General features: G+C 41.4%; 1 protein-coding gene across 1 annotated transcript in view; it reads left to right on the top strand.

Annotated features, from left to right (window-relative positions):
* The window catches only part of CDAN1 (codanin 1), a 34809-nt gene that overhangs the window by 16023 nt on the left and 2260 nt on the right, over positions 1–16526 (top strand). The window contains exons 10-27 of the mRNA XM_058806181.1: positions 915–990; positions 2986–3194; positions 3816–3930; positions 4733–4876; positions 5492–5658; positions 6232–6313; positions 6992–7081; positions 8134–8188; positions 9206–9339; positions 9999–10102; positions 10450–10599; positions 11002–11065; positions 11558–11636; positions 12615–12772; positions 13660–13767; positions 14143–14206; positions 15329–15531; positions 16247–16354. Coding sequence (XP_058662164.1) covers positions 915–990; positions 2986–3194; positions 3816–3930; positions 4733–4876; positions 5492–5658; positions 6232–6313; positions 6992–7081; positions 8134–8188; positions 9206–9339; positions 9999–10102; positions 10450–10599; positions 11002–11065; positions 11558–11636; positions 12615–12772; positions 13660–13767; positions 14143–14206; positions 15329–15531; positions 16247–16354 — 2110 coding nt within the window. The remainder of the gene's footprint in view (positions 1–914; positions 991–2985; positions 3195–3815; positions 3931–4732; positions 4877–5491; positions 5659–6231; positions 6314–6991; positions 7082–8133; positions 8189–9205; positions 9340–9998; positions 10103–10449; positions 10600–11001; positions 11066–11557; positions 11637–12614; positions 12773–13659; positions 13768–14142; positions 14207–15328; positions 15532–16246; positions 16355–16526) is intronic.

Genomic DNA, 16526 nt, shown 5'->3' with positions numbered 1-16526 from the left:
CTTGCTTCTGAATTGAAAGGCATCAACCTTTACCTTAAAGAAACAAGCCATAAGTGGCAGAAGCCTAATTTGTTCAATCCTGATGTTGATCTTTCCCTTTCATAATCACAGAAATGTTCAGACAATACGCTGGTTTACTCTCAAAACCAGTGTATTGTCTGAACATTGTTATTATAAACACTTGTGTGTGCATATAATGTTTTCCATGTCAGGCTCCTCTTCAGTGAGGAGAAGTGTATTATATGTTCAGCAGCTGTTCACTCTTCTAATTATTTCAGGGGGTCTAGTGCATTGGCTCTGAAAACAAGACAACTGTGTGTCTTTCTGTGGAGAGCAGACTGTTATATTCATTTATTGCTTTATCAAAATGCAGTATATATAAAGAAACTATTATAGCATTGAAAGCAATTGCCTTGTGGGTTTCTGTGTTAATCTCAACCACCAGCCTTCTTAAGTAATGTGTATGTAGGTGGCATTTCACCACAAGAGCAAAACAAGGCTGAGGCTTAAACTGAGAAATTTTGGGCATCAGAAGTAGCACTATTGCGGTTTCCTTAATTCATATATGTGAAATCTCAACTTACTGTTTTGGGCAGGGAAGAGTGGGAACTGAATGAGTTTATTCTTTTTTCTAAATAACAACATTATTGAAGAAAAGGAAGAGATTCTTTTTATCTCTAGAGCTGTGTTTGCTCTGCAGGTGCTCAGGGAGAATTTTTGTTTCCATGTCAGCAGCAGGTGGGGCTCAGTGCCTGGGAAAATGGGTTATAAAAATATTGCTTTTTTTCAATGACCTTTGGAGATTGCTTTCTTAAAAGTAGGGTTTTTAATGCTTTTGGTATAGTTTGAGGTTAGAACACTGTTTTTTGTACCACAAAGTTCCAGTCAGTATCTGATCATGTTTTCCTTCACAGGGCCATGATGGCTCACCTGTCTGCAACCTGCAACCACAGCCATTTTGCCAGGCTCTTTCAGAAACAGCTTATCCAGGTAAATTACTTGGGTTGTTTAATGACTGTATACATCAAAGTGGGTTTGATCCTTCCTTAGCCTGAGAAAACAAGCCATGTCTTGTGAGCTTCTTTGAGATTTTCCTATTGAAACATTTTGTGGGAGAGACAAGTTTTCAGAATGGGAATTTCTTTCCTTCTTCAGAAATAATCAGTGATAAATTACCAATGAAGTCTCTTTAAATGAGGAAAAAGGCACACTGAGAACATAATGAGCTGTAAGCATTCATTCTTCATGGTTAATTACTTTGTCCTTCTAATTTTAGTACAGTTATAGTTTCTGGAAATTTTAGGGATGTATTTTGGCATTTGTCAAGTGCAGAGGTTCCTAGTTGTGTTTGTTAGCAGCATGAGTGCAGAAAATCTGTGTAACAGTCAACAGGCTGGTTTTTGGTACAGTATTGCTGTTGTAATTTGGTGAAGGGTGGGGGGTTGGCCAATTTCAAGCATCATCTGACTTCATTGTAAGTAGATAAATGAAGAAGAAGATTTGCTGTATTCTCTGTAGACTTGTGGCTTATTGGTGGGCTCCTTTTGGAGAGCAAAACAGCCAGAGAGCCTCACCTTGAGTGTTAGTTCACACCCATTGCCAGGAAGTTGCATGCTGTTGGAATGTTGTAAATTCCTTTAATGTCAAGTCTGAGTTTGCATCAGTGACCTGTGTGATTGTATGGGTGTGTTAATGGAAATTGTGGGAAAGAGGTAAGATTAACCTTGTTGCATCAGTAGGGTTTAATTAGTCATAGGTGCTGTATTTCTCCTTTGTATCTGTGCCTTCTTAATGAAGACTGCAGGATTTCACAAGGGTAGCCAAAAATCTAAGTGGATCTAAACTGGTGTCTTCAATGGATCCAATGTGTCTGTCTGGAAAATGATTGCAGACTCTTGTGTGGATTATGATGCTCTTGCAGAAATGAACCGAGACTGAGGACTTGTCAAGGCCTGAAAATTTAAAGGTAGAGAAGTGTAGCAATATGTTCCCTTGGGGACGTGCCCCCAGAACATGGGCTCTGTTTGGAATAAATGGACCTAGTACTTGCTCACTTGATAGACATTCTTAAATGTTGCTTCTTATTATTATACTCTCTCTCATTAAAACTATCACGACTTAGATGTAGGGATATGCAGTCAGCTTTTCCTGTTGCTGGGTATTTGCTAGGTTATGTCTGATGTGCTGTGTCCAGTCTTGGGCTCACCAGCACAAGGAAAGAAAGATACAGACTTACTAGAGCAAGTCCAGCTCAGGGCTTTGTAAATGATTAAGGCACCAAGCATTTTTTGTATGAGAAAAAATGCTGAGACCTGGGAATATTCAGCCTGGAGAAGAGAAGGCTCCAGGTTGCCTTGGTGCTGTTATAGATACCTGCTGGGAGGGAATGAAGAAGAGAGAGTGAAATTTTTCTCAGTAGTATTCACTGACAGGTCAGGAGGTGACCCTGACTGAACAAGAGGGTTGGATTAGATGATCCAAGAGACCCCTTCTTAACAGTTCTGCAGTTCTGTAATTTTTTGAGTCTTGAGTTGTATCTGTGAGTTTGGGGCAGTGGGGCATTAATTTTTAAATGTTATTGAACTCTGTGGAAGTTCAGGAAAACCTGCTCTGGGAACATGTAGTGCAGCATCATGATCCTTGGAGGCTGAGCTAAAGATCCTGCTGAGTGGTTCATTAAGATTGTGAGAGTGATAAGCATTCTCTCCACATATCCACGTGTAGTCTGCTAGGTATGCCCTAGTTAGACATGTAAGATTGGAATTCCATCTCACAAGACCTCTAGGCTGTGTGTGGCCAAGGTGGGTAGCATGTTTTGGCATGGGGAAGAGTTGTTCTGGATGTTCCTGGGCACCAGGAAAGACCATGCGTGGATTACTGCAAAAGCAGTCTTGTGAAGAAGGGATAATGTGCTGGGTGAGAGATGGAGTGAAATGATGCCTTGTTACAAATAATCCACCTCGCTACTCTTTCTGTCTCCTGAAGATGTGCAAAGGTCCTGTCGGTGGTGGTGCAAGCTGGGGAGACACCCCAGACCAGGATGTCCTTAATATGCTGGGCTCTGATAATCTGAGCCGTCTGAAGAGGCTGCAGGAGAGATTTATTGTTTCTCAGAGCATCAGAGGGCCTTGTCCACCCCCTTCATTCCCAGGGTGCCAACAATTCTTCAGGGACTTCATCCTCAGTGCTGGAAGGTGAGTAGCCTGGGCTTGCTGTTCCCTCTGGAATGTGTGGACAGTGGAAGCACCAGCATGTTTCTCTTGCAGCAGAGAGTTATCCAGAAAGTTTGGGACTAGATGATATGGTAATGATTTTTCTGGTATAAACCCACAGTATTTTTTTGGAGGTGTCAGCATTTCCCAGTGCCAAGGCATGCAATGCTACCTAGCAAGGACACTGGACTGGACAAATGCTTCTTGTGTGATAGTGCATGAAGCTAAAGTGTACAGAATGAAACCAGGTTGTTTTGTTTAATACGTTTTTCACAATTCACAGCACGGGGGAATTATAATTTATGTGAAATTTTTATCTTAAATTCAGTTATTTTATAGATTCCTCATTTGGCAGATTGATTTTTATTATCCTTATGCTGAGACTTGTTACATAGCATCTCTTAAAAAGTACAAAAGAAGAGTGGAAATGAAGGTGGTCAGCCAGTCCTAAGTCTTCTCTCTTGCATTCTTGTCTGTCGTGTTATGTTGTATGTCTGCTGATTGTTACAACTCACAAGACAAGCTCAAAATTCTGCCGTGTGTTAGTTGAGGTTTTACTGCTGTTTTCAGCTCAGTCTGACTCATCATCATCTTTTGCTGAAGTTACCAGTTCAATCAGCACCTGATGGATAGTCTGTGCCTGAAGATACTTGAACTGAATGGTCTTACTCTGGTGGAGCACGAGCACAGTGATGGGGAAGCAGATATGGAGGAACAGGTAGGTTTGCTTTGTGCAAACACATCTGTCAGGAATTTCTCTGAGCTGTTCCAGTAGTCAAACAATTACTGGCTTGATTGTAAATTGCTTGGAGCTTCCACCACAGTTTTTACAGGACAAGAGCTTTGTCATTTGGTTTTGTCATAACTCTGCAATTTGCTTATTTGTCTGAACCCCTTACCTGCATGCTTCAGGGTGCTTCATAGAACTGTCATAAGTGCAGAATAGTGTGAAAGTGAAAGCCTCCTCTTTAGGTTGTTATAACCTGTGTTAGATCAACGAAATAACCACATCCAGTTGTGGCACCCCATAGCAATAAGTTCCTTGTTACTTTTCCATATAGAAAGATTTTAGTCACATTGAATTTGTAGATATATCTGTTAATAGGTGTACAGGTGTTTCTTCACTCAGGTCTGCATATCAGAGGTGTCACAGCTTATAGTCTTTAGCAAAGTAGCAGCCAAAGGTTGATGGAGACTTGCAGAGTAGTAGTGCTATAAAGGAGGCAATGTGAGATCAGCTCTGTCTCTCATTGACTCCAAAGTTCTTAATGCATAGATACGATTGAGCAGCTGCTTGTCTTAGAAAGCTCCTGAATAATTCCCTCTTGTGAAGAGGTGAAGCAATGGAGACAGAAGCAATTTAAAATACTTGATAAATATGTATTTTGGAAACTTACCTTTATAAAAAGCAGAGATGAAGCTATATGGCCCTTTTAGATGACAGGAATGGAGGTTTAGCATAGACATTTGCTTTGCCAGTGTGGGCTAGCATAGCTTCAGCTCCCTTTTCTTCATTTTAGGATGAAAAGAAGCGTTTCACTGTGGCCCTGTTGAGTCTCCGACTCCTCGCCAAGTTCCTGGGTTTCCTTGTTTTCCTGCCCTATCGCACTGCGGAGCAGCCAACCAGAGACCTGCAAGATTCCGCGCTGGCGCTTAGAAACCAAGTAAGGAAGGGCACTGCCTTTTGCTGGACAGGCACTTCTTCTAGCTCAGGGAGCATTGTGGGTGGTCATGCTCTTTCAAAGCGAGCCAGTGTTCCTGGGATGATGTTGTGTGGTCCTGTGTCCCTGCTGCATATTCTGGGGTTGGGAACAAAGGAAAAAGAATTTCTGTAATCTCGAAAAGAGGGCATAATGCACCAGTGGTAAGGTAGTCAGTCTTCTGTTATTTCTGCTAATCTGGGTCTGTCATACCAGAAATTTCACCTAGCTAAGACAACTTGTATGGATAGTGTAAAATCCAGCTACCAGAATTGATTGTGTTAGTTTTGCACACATCTCCCAGCAGTGTGCCACCGAATGGAAGCAATAGACCTTGACTCCATTTTGTACGTAGTCAGGCTTTTAGCCTTGCTTTCAAAATTTCCAGTGGGATCTTTGGTTGCAGTCATAGTTTGGTTTTTACCTCTGGTCATGTGAAAAGAAGTGTTTTCATTAGCCAGAAGTCACCAGTACAGAAGATGAAATCCTAGAAAGAAAAGTCAAGATATAGACAAAAGTTTTCTATAAGTAGCAGAAGATAACTTCAATCTGCTGGTTTAACTTCTCTTATCCTTTAAGACCCTGCCTGTACTGGATATATTAAAGCTTCTGAGACAATCTATTCGGGATCAACGTTCTATCCTCACTATTCCTTGGATTGTGGAGTACCTTTCCCTTGTGGATCATGTTGCTCCTTTCCTTGATTATTACAGGAAAGTGTTTAGTCTCTTGCTGCAGGTATACAGGTAAGAGCTTGGGAAAATATATCTGTAAAGAACTTTTCAGTGAATGTTTGTTAGTTTTTTGGGGTTTTTTTTGTTTTTTTGGTTTTTTTGGGGTTTTTTTTTTTTTTTGGGGTGCAAATCATGCATACTGTTTATCTTACATAAAGCTGCAAAGAGAACACAGCCTAAACTTGTGGATTAATACTTGATTCAAATTTGTGTTTTTTATTAAGTAAACAAAATCTTTAAATCCCACTTGATCACTCTACATCTGCAGCTGTGATTGACCTTCAAGCTGGAGCTTGAATTTTGACCTTAAACCTACAAGGTTTCCAATGCCTAAATAATTTTCTAGTTTTCTTTCCTATATACATGAGGAAAATTTGAAGCACATTGAAGAGAATGGCTTGTCTAGTGTAAACTTAAGACAGGGTGTTATGCAGGTACACACAAAAAAGGCAGACATGCAAGGAATGTGTTCATGGTATATAGATAGTGTAATTGGTAAGTGAATGGTTTGGGAATGTTTTCCTTAATGAAAATTGAGCTGCTGAAAACTGACACTCTTGTCTTGCTACTTCTGCTGCATGGCAGGTTAATGGTCCTTTCTGAAGACAAGGAGATGAGTTTCCTGAACAAGCTGCTGATCCTTGCAGTTCTGGGTTGGCTTTTTCAGGTAGAGTCTCCTCTGTGCATGTAACTCTTCTCTGAAGAAAAAGCAGGGCACAGAACTCAATACAAAATAGCACTGAAATGAATTAAAACAATTCAATACAGTAGTTTGTTGTTTTATCATGGATTTTTTACCCTGTTGTGGGGTTTAAAGAATAACTGTATTTTAGTGGAGAATTATTTTCCTTTAGTGGAATTGTGTGAAGCAACAATTTTTTCCCAATAGGAATTGTAATTGCATCTGAAATACATTCTGTATTTACTAATCTGCAACCTTGCAAGCAAATTGACAGCTGATTGCTGTTAGACCTGGAAGCTCTTGTCACAAAGATGGTGTGCTAGCTGTCAGCCTTGAATTACTGAGGAATTTATTGGATAGAGGGATGGTGTATGATGAACTTTTAAAATTCTTTTGTGCCTCCAGTTGGAAGCAAGGTAATTTCTTAGCAGGAACCTGTTGGAAATGTGGAAGATGCTGTATGGGGAGAATAAGAAAGGTGGCTTTTGTTACTGTGATTAAAAGAAGTCTTTAATTTTATGGAAAGTTCTCAGGGCAAGAAGATTTTTAGTAGGGTCATTTTTTGTGGGTGGCAGGGTGGTGAGATTTTACTGTCCTGTTATCAGAAATAGTGGAAGTTACTGTCTTCATTTTGGGTTGCAGCTGCTGGGTTTTCTGTTTCAGGTTCCATCAGTTCCTGAAGAATTGTTTTTTACTGCTGACAACATGCAGGAGAGATTTGTGGTGGACGCTGTGACATCTGCTCAGGCTCTGGTGAGTTAGTGCAGCAGCATGTCTTCTGAATCAGTGAGGGAAGATGGACCTACCACTTCCTCAGGAGCTGTAAGATTTGATCAGGAACTTGCCTTCAGGGCAGCTGCACTGAGCATATGGAGGCCAATGGATGTGGTGCCCAGTTTGGCCAAGTGCCTCAATTGCATCTGTGATATGGGTTGTGAACTCTGTGTTGCAGCTCTGGGTTTTCTGTCAGGCAGGAGCCATCTCATCTGCTGCAATAATTTGCAGAACAGGTGCCAAGTTATGCTGGAGGATGAGATGCTATTTTCCTGCAAGGTGAGTTGACAAAACTGTAGCTGTTCCCAGAAATAAGCAAAAGTAATGGTGAACAGAAATAGAATGATGGGACTGTAGAGCAGGGTTGCTGTTTGTGAGATCACCTGTTTTCCAGTGTCATGATAAAGGGTTCAGACTGAACTGAAAATGGTATGAGCAAGCAGGAAAGGAGGGGAGGGTATGGCATGTGTGATGTTTCAGATAATTCCTAGACATGCAAGGGGATATATAGTATTCCATGGAAAAGTGGTGTGGATGCTAAGATACATTTCCTTGGTGGATGGGATCTGAAATTCCTGTTCCTTCCATGGCCCTGCATGTGCTGTGTTAATACTGAAGTGACATTTCTCCCTGGCATGGTGTTCCATGGGTGAAGGCACTTGTGGAGGTGTAATGCATAGCAGATGTGCCTCATTTATTTTCCTCCATGGAGAGGTTTCTCCCTTATGAGTAGAGGCTGTGGCAGCAGTCCTGGTTCCCTTCTTTAATGCAGCTTTCAGCTGGGCTTTGGTAGTGATCAGGGGCAAAGGCTGAGCTAGGCTAATAAATGAAGAGCAGCTCATTCTGTGTTACGGGGACTGAACACTTGGGCTGCAAAGTTCATTATTTTGCTGTGTGTTTGGAATCCAGCTATTGTTTTCATGGAAAGGTTGCCCTGAAACCTGCCTGTGACTGCATGTATAGGATTTCTGACTTGAAGACTGTTTATTTTGTACTGTATCCTTTCAGCATTTCCTTCATTTTCTCACCAGGACTTTGTACCCTTGGTGGATCAGCAGTTACTTTATACCTGCTGTCCCTATCTTGGTGAGTATTTTACTTATTTTTACTATATACATAAAGTATATTAGTATGTATTTATTTTTATTTAGTCAGTTGTTTATATTTGTTGTTTGGTACTGAGTCCTTGGATCATCTTTCTTACTCCTCTTCACAACGCAAGGTCCCAGTTGTATATGCAAGAACCTTGATAAGAAGCTGTATTGCAGAAGCTCCTGCAGCTGTGGATAGTATCTGCTAAAGCTGAGGGAGGGAGGTTACCTAGTCACGATAGTTGATCCACAGAGTCTGAATCCAGAGGGACAGGGGAAGCCACCCCTCACAAGCTGTGAGGAAGCATTACACCAACACAGCTTTTCTATCCTAGGTGTAGGAAGAGGAGTTTGTGCTGCAAGAAATGTCTTGATCCTTGAGCAGATTTCTGCTGCCAGGCAGAGGGGAAAAATCCTTTTGTGCCCTGGTGTTTTGTCAGTTTGTTTGAGATAGCTTTTTCATGGGATCTGTCTGCCAATGGTAAAATTCCTCTCTGTAGACAATAGAGTCTCAGATGGGGAGATGGTGCTCTTCTTCCTGAGGCTTAGTAGGGAAACTGTATGTTAAACCTCTATCACAAACTGTATGTTAAACTTGTCTCACAAAATCTTCTAGGGGCCAATAAGTTGTCCAGCTTTTCTGCCAGGATTTGCTCCTGTCTCTTGGAATTTTGTTTAACTGCTCCCCTTGTTGTCCTTGTAGACTTTACAGTTCTTGCGTGCCACGCTAAAAAGGAATGCACAAAAATAACTGCTCCCTCATCCTTCTGAACAAGTCCCATCTGCTAGGGGGCCTTTCCGAAGTTTCCTCTTCAGAGCCTTGCTGTGCCCTGCCAGTTATACGTGTGGGATGCCCCCTCTGCTTCAATGAAGCTTCTGCTTTTGTAGAAGCTGAGAGAATCTGCTCTGGGAACAGGACTGGAGAAGTGAAAGTTTCTTTCTTGAGTTTTGGGATTAGTTTTTCTCCTTTCTTATGGGGTTGATGATTGCTTTTGCATGTGTTCCTGTACAGGTGAGCTGCGTAAACTACTTGCCTCTTTTGTGGCTGGTAGTGGAGGCAAGAATGGTGGTTTTATGAGGAAAATCACTCCCACAGCTGCAGAGTCCTTAGCACCCAAGGCTTCTGTCACGCAGCGGAAGCTGCAGGTAACGAAATTAGGGAGTCACAAGGGGGAAAGGGGCAGGAGAAATTTGCTTGTGTGAGTGCAGGGTATACAGTGGTCTCTTAATGCCAGGGAACATTGTGTTTAACAGTCAGGTATCTTCACTCCCTGTTTTTCTGTTACAGTCATGTGGCTGGGATATGGTGTGGGTGCTGAAATCCAGATAACGTCAGTAAACATTCTTGCAGTTGGAACAACTAGTCTTATTTATCTATTTCCCTCTTCTTTAACATAAAATGTTGGTACGTTTCTCATACTTTGTTTTGGTTAGATTGTAGCCATGCTTTCCACTGAGAGAAGGACATGCGTAGGAGCCTAGAGGATTATCAGCCTCTAATTAAAAGGGCTTGTTCTTCCCAAAACAAGCTCTGTGTGGTGACTCACTACTAGTAGACACTGTCAGAACTCTCCCTTTCCCCTTTACAGGTCTTTTGTAGCTTCAGAAACCCTGATAATAAGCTTTAAGTGATTAGAAGGGAATAGGGAGTACTATTCTGGGATGATGAATGCTACAGTAGCAGAAAGTTCTAGTGGAGGCAAACTGTCTTTTAGTAGATCTCCAGAAGGTAGTTCTGTCCATTCCTGTGCTGGTTAGAGGAGGGTGAAGTGCTCTAATCAATTGTAGTGCTTTCTTTTGAACAGGTAGATTTGGAACAGGCTTTCTTCCACAACCAGCCTCCTTCCCTACGGAGGACAGTGGAATTTGTGGCAGAGAGGGTGGGATCCAACTGTGTGAAGCACATCAAGTAAGTGCTGGTCACCTGTTCTGTGACTTAAAAAGTAACTTTACATTATAATTAGACAAAGAGTTGATCCTTTAAACTTGTGTGTATGGGGGAAAGAAGCTTCCATGGGGGTGTGCTGCGTAGCAGAACACCAAGGCTGTGCAGGACTTCATTGCTGTTGTCTTCCATACACACAGAACAAGGAGATGATATAGATGATACAGCATGATTGATTTGCTTTTAGCAGAGTGACTTACAGCATTTGACATGGGTATCCCCCTAACCTGGGGAGAAGAGATGGGGCACTTAGTGTGCACTGTTTCTTGTATTGATTTCAATCTGCCTGATTGTTCTTTGTTTTGTTGCAGGGCAACACTGGTAGCAGAGCTAGTTCAAAGGGCTGAAGCCATGTTGCAAGATAAAGTGAAGGAGGAGGTTGTTAATAATGACAAACTGCTTGAAGAGGTGTGCACTCATCTGTATGAGGAAGGGGCCCAGGCACTCATCAAAGGCAGAGAGTAAGGAGGAAAAGTTATTTAAACATGTGCCTTCCTATCTCTTCTTACTGCAGAATCTATAAGCCTAATTTATCTTGACCTGTCATGCTCAGGTTCTGGTAATTATAAACCATGCCCTCTGCTCTTCTTATGGTGAGTGTCTGCTGTGCTCCAGCCAGTTAATACTGTGTTTGTAGAAAGGAATAAAGGTGCTGTGTGTCTCTCTGCTCCAAACAGACATCCGCTGCAGCTATTGTATTTCTCCTCTTTGGAAAATTGATATTGCAGCTTAGTTGCTTGTAATTACCCTTTCCTTGTCTTGTTCTTTTAGTCTGATTTATTGCATTGCTACATAATGAACCTCTGAATGTTGTCCAAGAACCTAGACTAACCCCATGGCACACTTTCTTCCTTTTCTTGTAGATTTTGCAAAAAAAAAGGTCCTGAGGCAGTAAGAGTGTTGTTGCCAGAAGAGACATCTGCAGCAGTATGTATTTTCCCTAAAACTTATTAAAAGCCTTGACTTTAAGTCTGGATCATTACCATTTTTCCATTGCTGCTTCACTTATCCCTTAATAGCTCAGGTAAAGAAAATCTATTGATGCCCTCGTGGGAGGACTGAGTGATAGCTAAGAAGAGTCACCTCTACTGGGCTGCCTTGCATATTGTGGGTAAAATGATACTCCAGCTCATAGCTGACTAATGAGGCTAGAATGCTATAGAGATTGCATTTATCTTGCAATGATAATGCATTGGTTTTAGCATCAACTTCCACAAAAAGTTGATGAGGGTTTTGGAAAATCAAAATGCCTCAGTTGTATTGCTCAAACCAGCTGTTTCCATAGAGGAGGTGGTGTTCAGTTTAATTGTTGCATGCCAGAATTAAGCTTTTTCCTCTAGACTTCCTTCTGAATTTTCACTGACTGCAGTGCTGTGGCTGATAGTAAATCTCCAGTGATTTGTTATCCTCCCTGTAAAGGTTTTAAGTAGTGCAGAAAACATTGCAGTGGAGCTGGCTACCGAGAGAGCCTGTGGCTGGCTCTCTGCCAACATTGCAGGTGAGTGTTTTTACCTTGAGCTGGAGCTTCTAACCTGTGCATTGTGCTCTTTTTTTCTGAGATCAAGGGACAGACAGTGTTATAAAGTATTTGGTTCTATTTGGTTTTTTTTGTTTTCTTTTTAGTGTAAAGTATGCCGTTGCTCTGTTCCTCCTTGTTTAGGAGGAATTATAATTATTTCTAGCTCTAAGAACCTTCATTGGGGATCTTTTGGACTTGGCCCATGGTAGTGATTTTTAGTTATGGAGTCTTGTACGATGATGAGAGTAAATGCTGTGGAAATGCTTCTGGAAATGTCATCTAGGCTGAAGTTGTCTTAGCACTTCCAGTGTGTACAGACAACTGCTCTCTCAAAAGCTCTTATGGTCACATGTACAGAGCGCTTCTGAAATCTCCTGTAAAACAAACACTTCTTGGACTGGGTGCATTTTCTGCAGGCTGAAGGCAAATGTAGTCTTTTCATTCTGTAATACTGCACTGGCAACTCTTCAGAATCTCTGAAAACCCATTTTTTCAACAGGTTGGGCCAAAAGCCTGGGGAGGAATGTCCATGTACCATTTGCAGCCACAGGAATTTAGTGTTTTGGATGCTGATCAAAATGTATTTTGGTAGAAGACATAAGGTTTTTATGGGCACAGTGGTTGAACTAGCATGATCACACTGAATCAGCTTTCTACTTTGGCATTGCCTTCTGGCTTAGGTACTGTGTTAAACCCATGGAAATATTTTTATGGGAAGTGAGATGAGTTGCCAGTTGTACCTGGCAGTGATGGGTGTCTGTCTTCTACAGCTGTGGATTAGTATACCCTCTCCAGATTTGCCTCTGCACATTAAATATAGTAGGAGGTCAGAGAGAGGGAGTTGAAAATGTACGCTGTGGCCCTTGGAATGAAAGGCTAAGAGTGTTTGGAAATGATTCTCTGCTTCAGTGGAGACAGAAACTGAAGCAGACAGGATTTGTTCTCTGTTCTCTATAGCACTCATCAAAAGGGAAGTGAAGGCAACCTTCAACAGAATGCTGAAAGTCCCAGGATTTCCCTTGCCAGGCGAGGATGCTCTTGAGTTGAGAAGGGACTGTCCTCCAGGCTGTCAGCACTGTGCTCCATTTCCCTCCCAGATCATCAATGAGATTAAGGTACGTGGTTTATTTTTGTTGCTGTTTTGTAGGGTTTTCTTTGATTGTTTGGTGGGTTTTTTAAGAGAATGTTCTGGTTCTGAGGAGCTGGCTGTGGGGAGTGCTTAGGAAGCATGATGAAAAGTTCTCAGGTTTTTTTCCAACCCCTGCTTGCTGTGTCTATATCAGAGTTCCCTGCTAGGAGTGCTGTCTCAGATACAGGATTTCTGGTAGTATAGCAGTGTGGCCTTTTTGGCATGTGTAGGATGGAAACCACAGTGCAGACCCCATTGTATTGTGTGCAATTTCACATTCATTAAACGTATGCACCCCATAAGGAAAAGAATTCTGAACACCTTGCCTTTTACTGTTGCATGTTCTGACTGTGTTTTTTGCAGCTGTTTGTCTGCTTGACAGACAAGTAATGCTGGTTATCACTGTCATTGCTTTCCCAGCAGTTGTGTGAAAATGAGTTCACATCCTTTAATGCTTTCTTGCTTGTGCTAAAAAAAGGAAGGCAATTTGTATGAGGAAACCTCTGGGTTGGCACTGAAGCTTCCATGACAATGTAAGAGGGGTCGGAATTTCTGTAGCTCTTCTACCCTGCACTGCTTGCTGTGCTGAGAAATTTATTTAGAGCTTTCAGTGCTAGTACTTTTAAGAAATATGAGTTTGTTGCCATCATTGAGTTTTACTTCGTAACATTAGTGAGAAATGTGCTAGAAAATGAGATCTTGGTAAGGTTGTAGAAAATCAGCTTTACTCTGTCTTATGAAATGTATGTATACTAACTTAGGTTCTGGTTTTATGAAGAACTATTTATGAACTGCTCTGTCACAAGTCTAAGGATCTGTGTGTGGAAGAGCAGGATACTAATGTGTGTGTTAACTGTTGTCTTTCTCATCAAGGATGTTCTCTGTGTTGCTGTGGGCCCACGGGAGGAGGGTGAAGTGGTTGACTGCGTGTGGCTTGAGTGCTTGCTGGGAAGGTTGAGTCAGACACTTCGATGCAGAAAGGTAAAAGATGTAAAAAAGCAGCATAAACTCCCTTTGAATCACTTTGGGCTGTCTTGATACCTGTAAAAATTTAATTTCTTTGCCTCACAGTTGAATTCAGTTGAGAGGTTTTTATTTGAGCTCAAATGTGGCAATGTTGCACTGTATTTTTTTATACTGTGTAGATCTGCTTGTTACTTCAGTTTGCCTTTGTGAATCCCCTTTTCATATATGACTATTTTGTCTTTCAGTCTTTAGTGGCCTCCTCATTATAGCTCTGTGCTTCTTGATGTAAATTGCCTGCTCTTCTTGGATATTTTTTATCCCTTGTGGAGCCCTGTTTTGTCCAGTCTGCTCTATGGGGAAAAAAATACAACTTTTTTTTGTGTTTTCCAGTTTGTATGTCCCACATCGGAACAGCAGCTGGCCAAGTGCACGGTTGAGTTGGCATCTTTGCTGGGTAAGTAAGTTATGATAAGCTATTTAAGACTGAAATCTGTTATTAGAGTTCTCTTAGATCCTTGAGGTCAGAGATATAAGTGTTAAGAGCTCATGGATATTTAATTCTCTTTGGTGCCACTGAGTTTGAAGATTTTTTTTCTGTCAATTTGGGTGGTTACTCTTATTCCCATTTACATTCTGCAAAACAGAGTTGTTCAGTGACTAACCATCCCTCTGATCTGTTTCACATCTGTTGTTTTTTATTTATTGACACCGTCAGTTAAATATGGGATATGTTTTCCAGTATTTCTGCCTCTGAAAAATTGTGGTGGAGTTTGGGCTTTTTTGACTAAAAGTAAGGGCCTTTTCCATTAAATTATGTTTTTATGACTTTTTTTAGGAAAATAATGGAAGTAATTTTTTTTTGTATTATGACTCCTGTGAACATTTTCAGTCTGTTTTTTTCTCTTGCTCTGATATGTAAACACAATTTTTCTCTGAGCAGGAGCTTGTGATCTCAACACAGATGTGTTCTTCACGGGCAGCCTTCTAATTTTGTGGGTTTAGAATCAGCTTTAGAAGTTTTATACATAATTTGTCTTTCCAGAAGGCAGTTCACATCTGAATATTGTGAAATTTATTCTGGGAGCAGCAGTGTCAACCTGTCCCATTCCATTAGACTGTACCAAGGAAGAACTGGTATCTTCCTTCTGTTTATGTTCATATGCAGTTAAGCACTGTTCAGATTTGCTTTCACTTGTGTGAAGTCACGTAACTCTGCCCAGAGTCTAAACTATGGACAACTGTTCAGTCTGTCTGTAGACTTAAATGTTTGTGCTACTCTTCTCTCCTTTGCAGTAACACCTAGGTTCTCTTTGACTAAATATTAGGCTGATTTTCAGGACTTGGGCTATATTCCAGCAAATTGGTGTTCTTTGTTTGAGGAATAGAAATCTCTAACTATGTCATACTGTCTGTGTAGGTTCAAAGGTCATAATTTTGAAATATTGACCTAATATTTCCAAACTCCATTCCTCTTAGTTCACTGGTTTCTTCTCCCTAATTGTGCTGCTGAACCAAGATGATCACTAGAAAAGGAAATAATGCAGCTATAGGAGTTCATTTTTCCTCCTCCTCTTAGTTTCAGATCATGTTCCTCTGAGTCTTGGGATCAAATCCCCAGAGAAGAGCCCTGAGAGGCTGCCTGTAAAGAACAGTCCCACCTATGGCCTCCTAAAGCTGCTGTTCTCCATCTGGAAGGAGGACTTTGGGACATCTGTGCCCGTGCAGCTGATCTTCAGCAAGAAGAACATGGGTTATCTTGCAGAAGCCAATCAGCCAGAGGTAAAGCTTGTTCTGATGTGTGGGGCAGGCAGGGATTTGTGCAGGAATTCTGCCAGCCCACAGTGCTCACTGGGTCTTGTGTGACTGAGGCCAGCAAGGTTTGGCCAGCGGGTTGGCCTTGTTTCTGTGGGGCAGTGAAAGAGAGGGATGTGGACAGCTTGTCAGGGGTTGGTGCCTGCCTTGGGGGGCTCTCAGGAAGGCACAGTTTTGGTTAGGAGCCAATGGCAAAATGGCCCATTTGGCCTGGGATATTGCAAGGGCGGGACACGTGCCTGTCTTTGGTTGCATCCTTATGCCTTTTATCAGCTTGCATTTCTGCATGTGTATTGGCGTGACAAACACTCCAACAAAAGCTGAAAATCACCCTATTTAATTGTAGGCTAAACCCAGCTTATTTCAGGAATCAAAGAAATAATTTTTCACACTGTTCTTGATCAGGCAGAAATTAAATTCTTGGTGTGTTTATAGATGGAGAATTTATAATACCATATACTTATTTTATGGCAGAAGAAAATCAATGTAAGAACTGAAGGAATTGTGTTCATTCATTGTGGACATTGCTCTTGCCCTCATTGTCACACGCAGATAGATAACATGCTTGCTCCTTTTTCCCATGTTCTGATGCAAAAAGAAAAGTGTGAATTATACATGGATAAAGAAATGAGCACACAATCCATTTCTTTTTGACTTGTTGGTATTTTCTTCTCTTGTGCAGTGGGATTTGTTCCTTTTCCTGCTTCATGGTCTTATAGAACATGAACTAATGAGAACTAGTGAAATCCAGAGTTGCCTGCATATCCTTGAAGAGCTCCCTTGGCCCTCAGTAAGTATTAGATATGCACAGACAATAAATAAAATAAAAAGTAAAGCTATGTAAACAGAATATCCTTGTATTTCTATTTAATATGGCTAAGGCCCATAACCTTCCCATCTGTTGTTCCTGCTTAATGCCAAGGAAGGACTGGTTTCCAACAAGCTTGTCTCTGTTGCTAGTG

The sequence above is a fragment of the Ammospiza caudacuta genome, chromosome 6, assembly GCF_027887145.1.
Source record: "Ammospiza caudacuta isolate bAmmCau1 chromosome 6, bAmmCau1.pri, whole genome shotgun sequence".
NCBI lineage: Eukaryota > Metazoa > Chordata > Aves > Passeriformes > Passerellidae > Ammospiza > Ammospiza caudacuta.
Note: the sequence above shows the minus strand (reverse complement) of the source record. Positions and strands in the feature narration are given on the sequence as shown.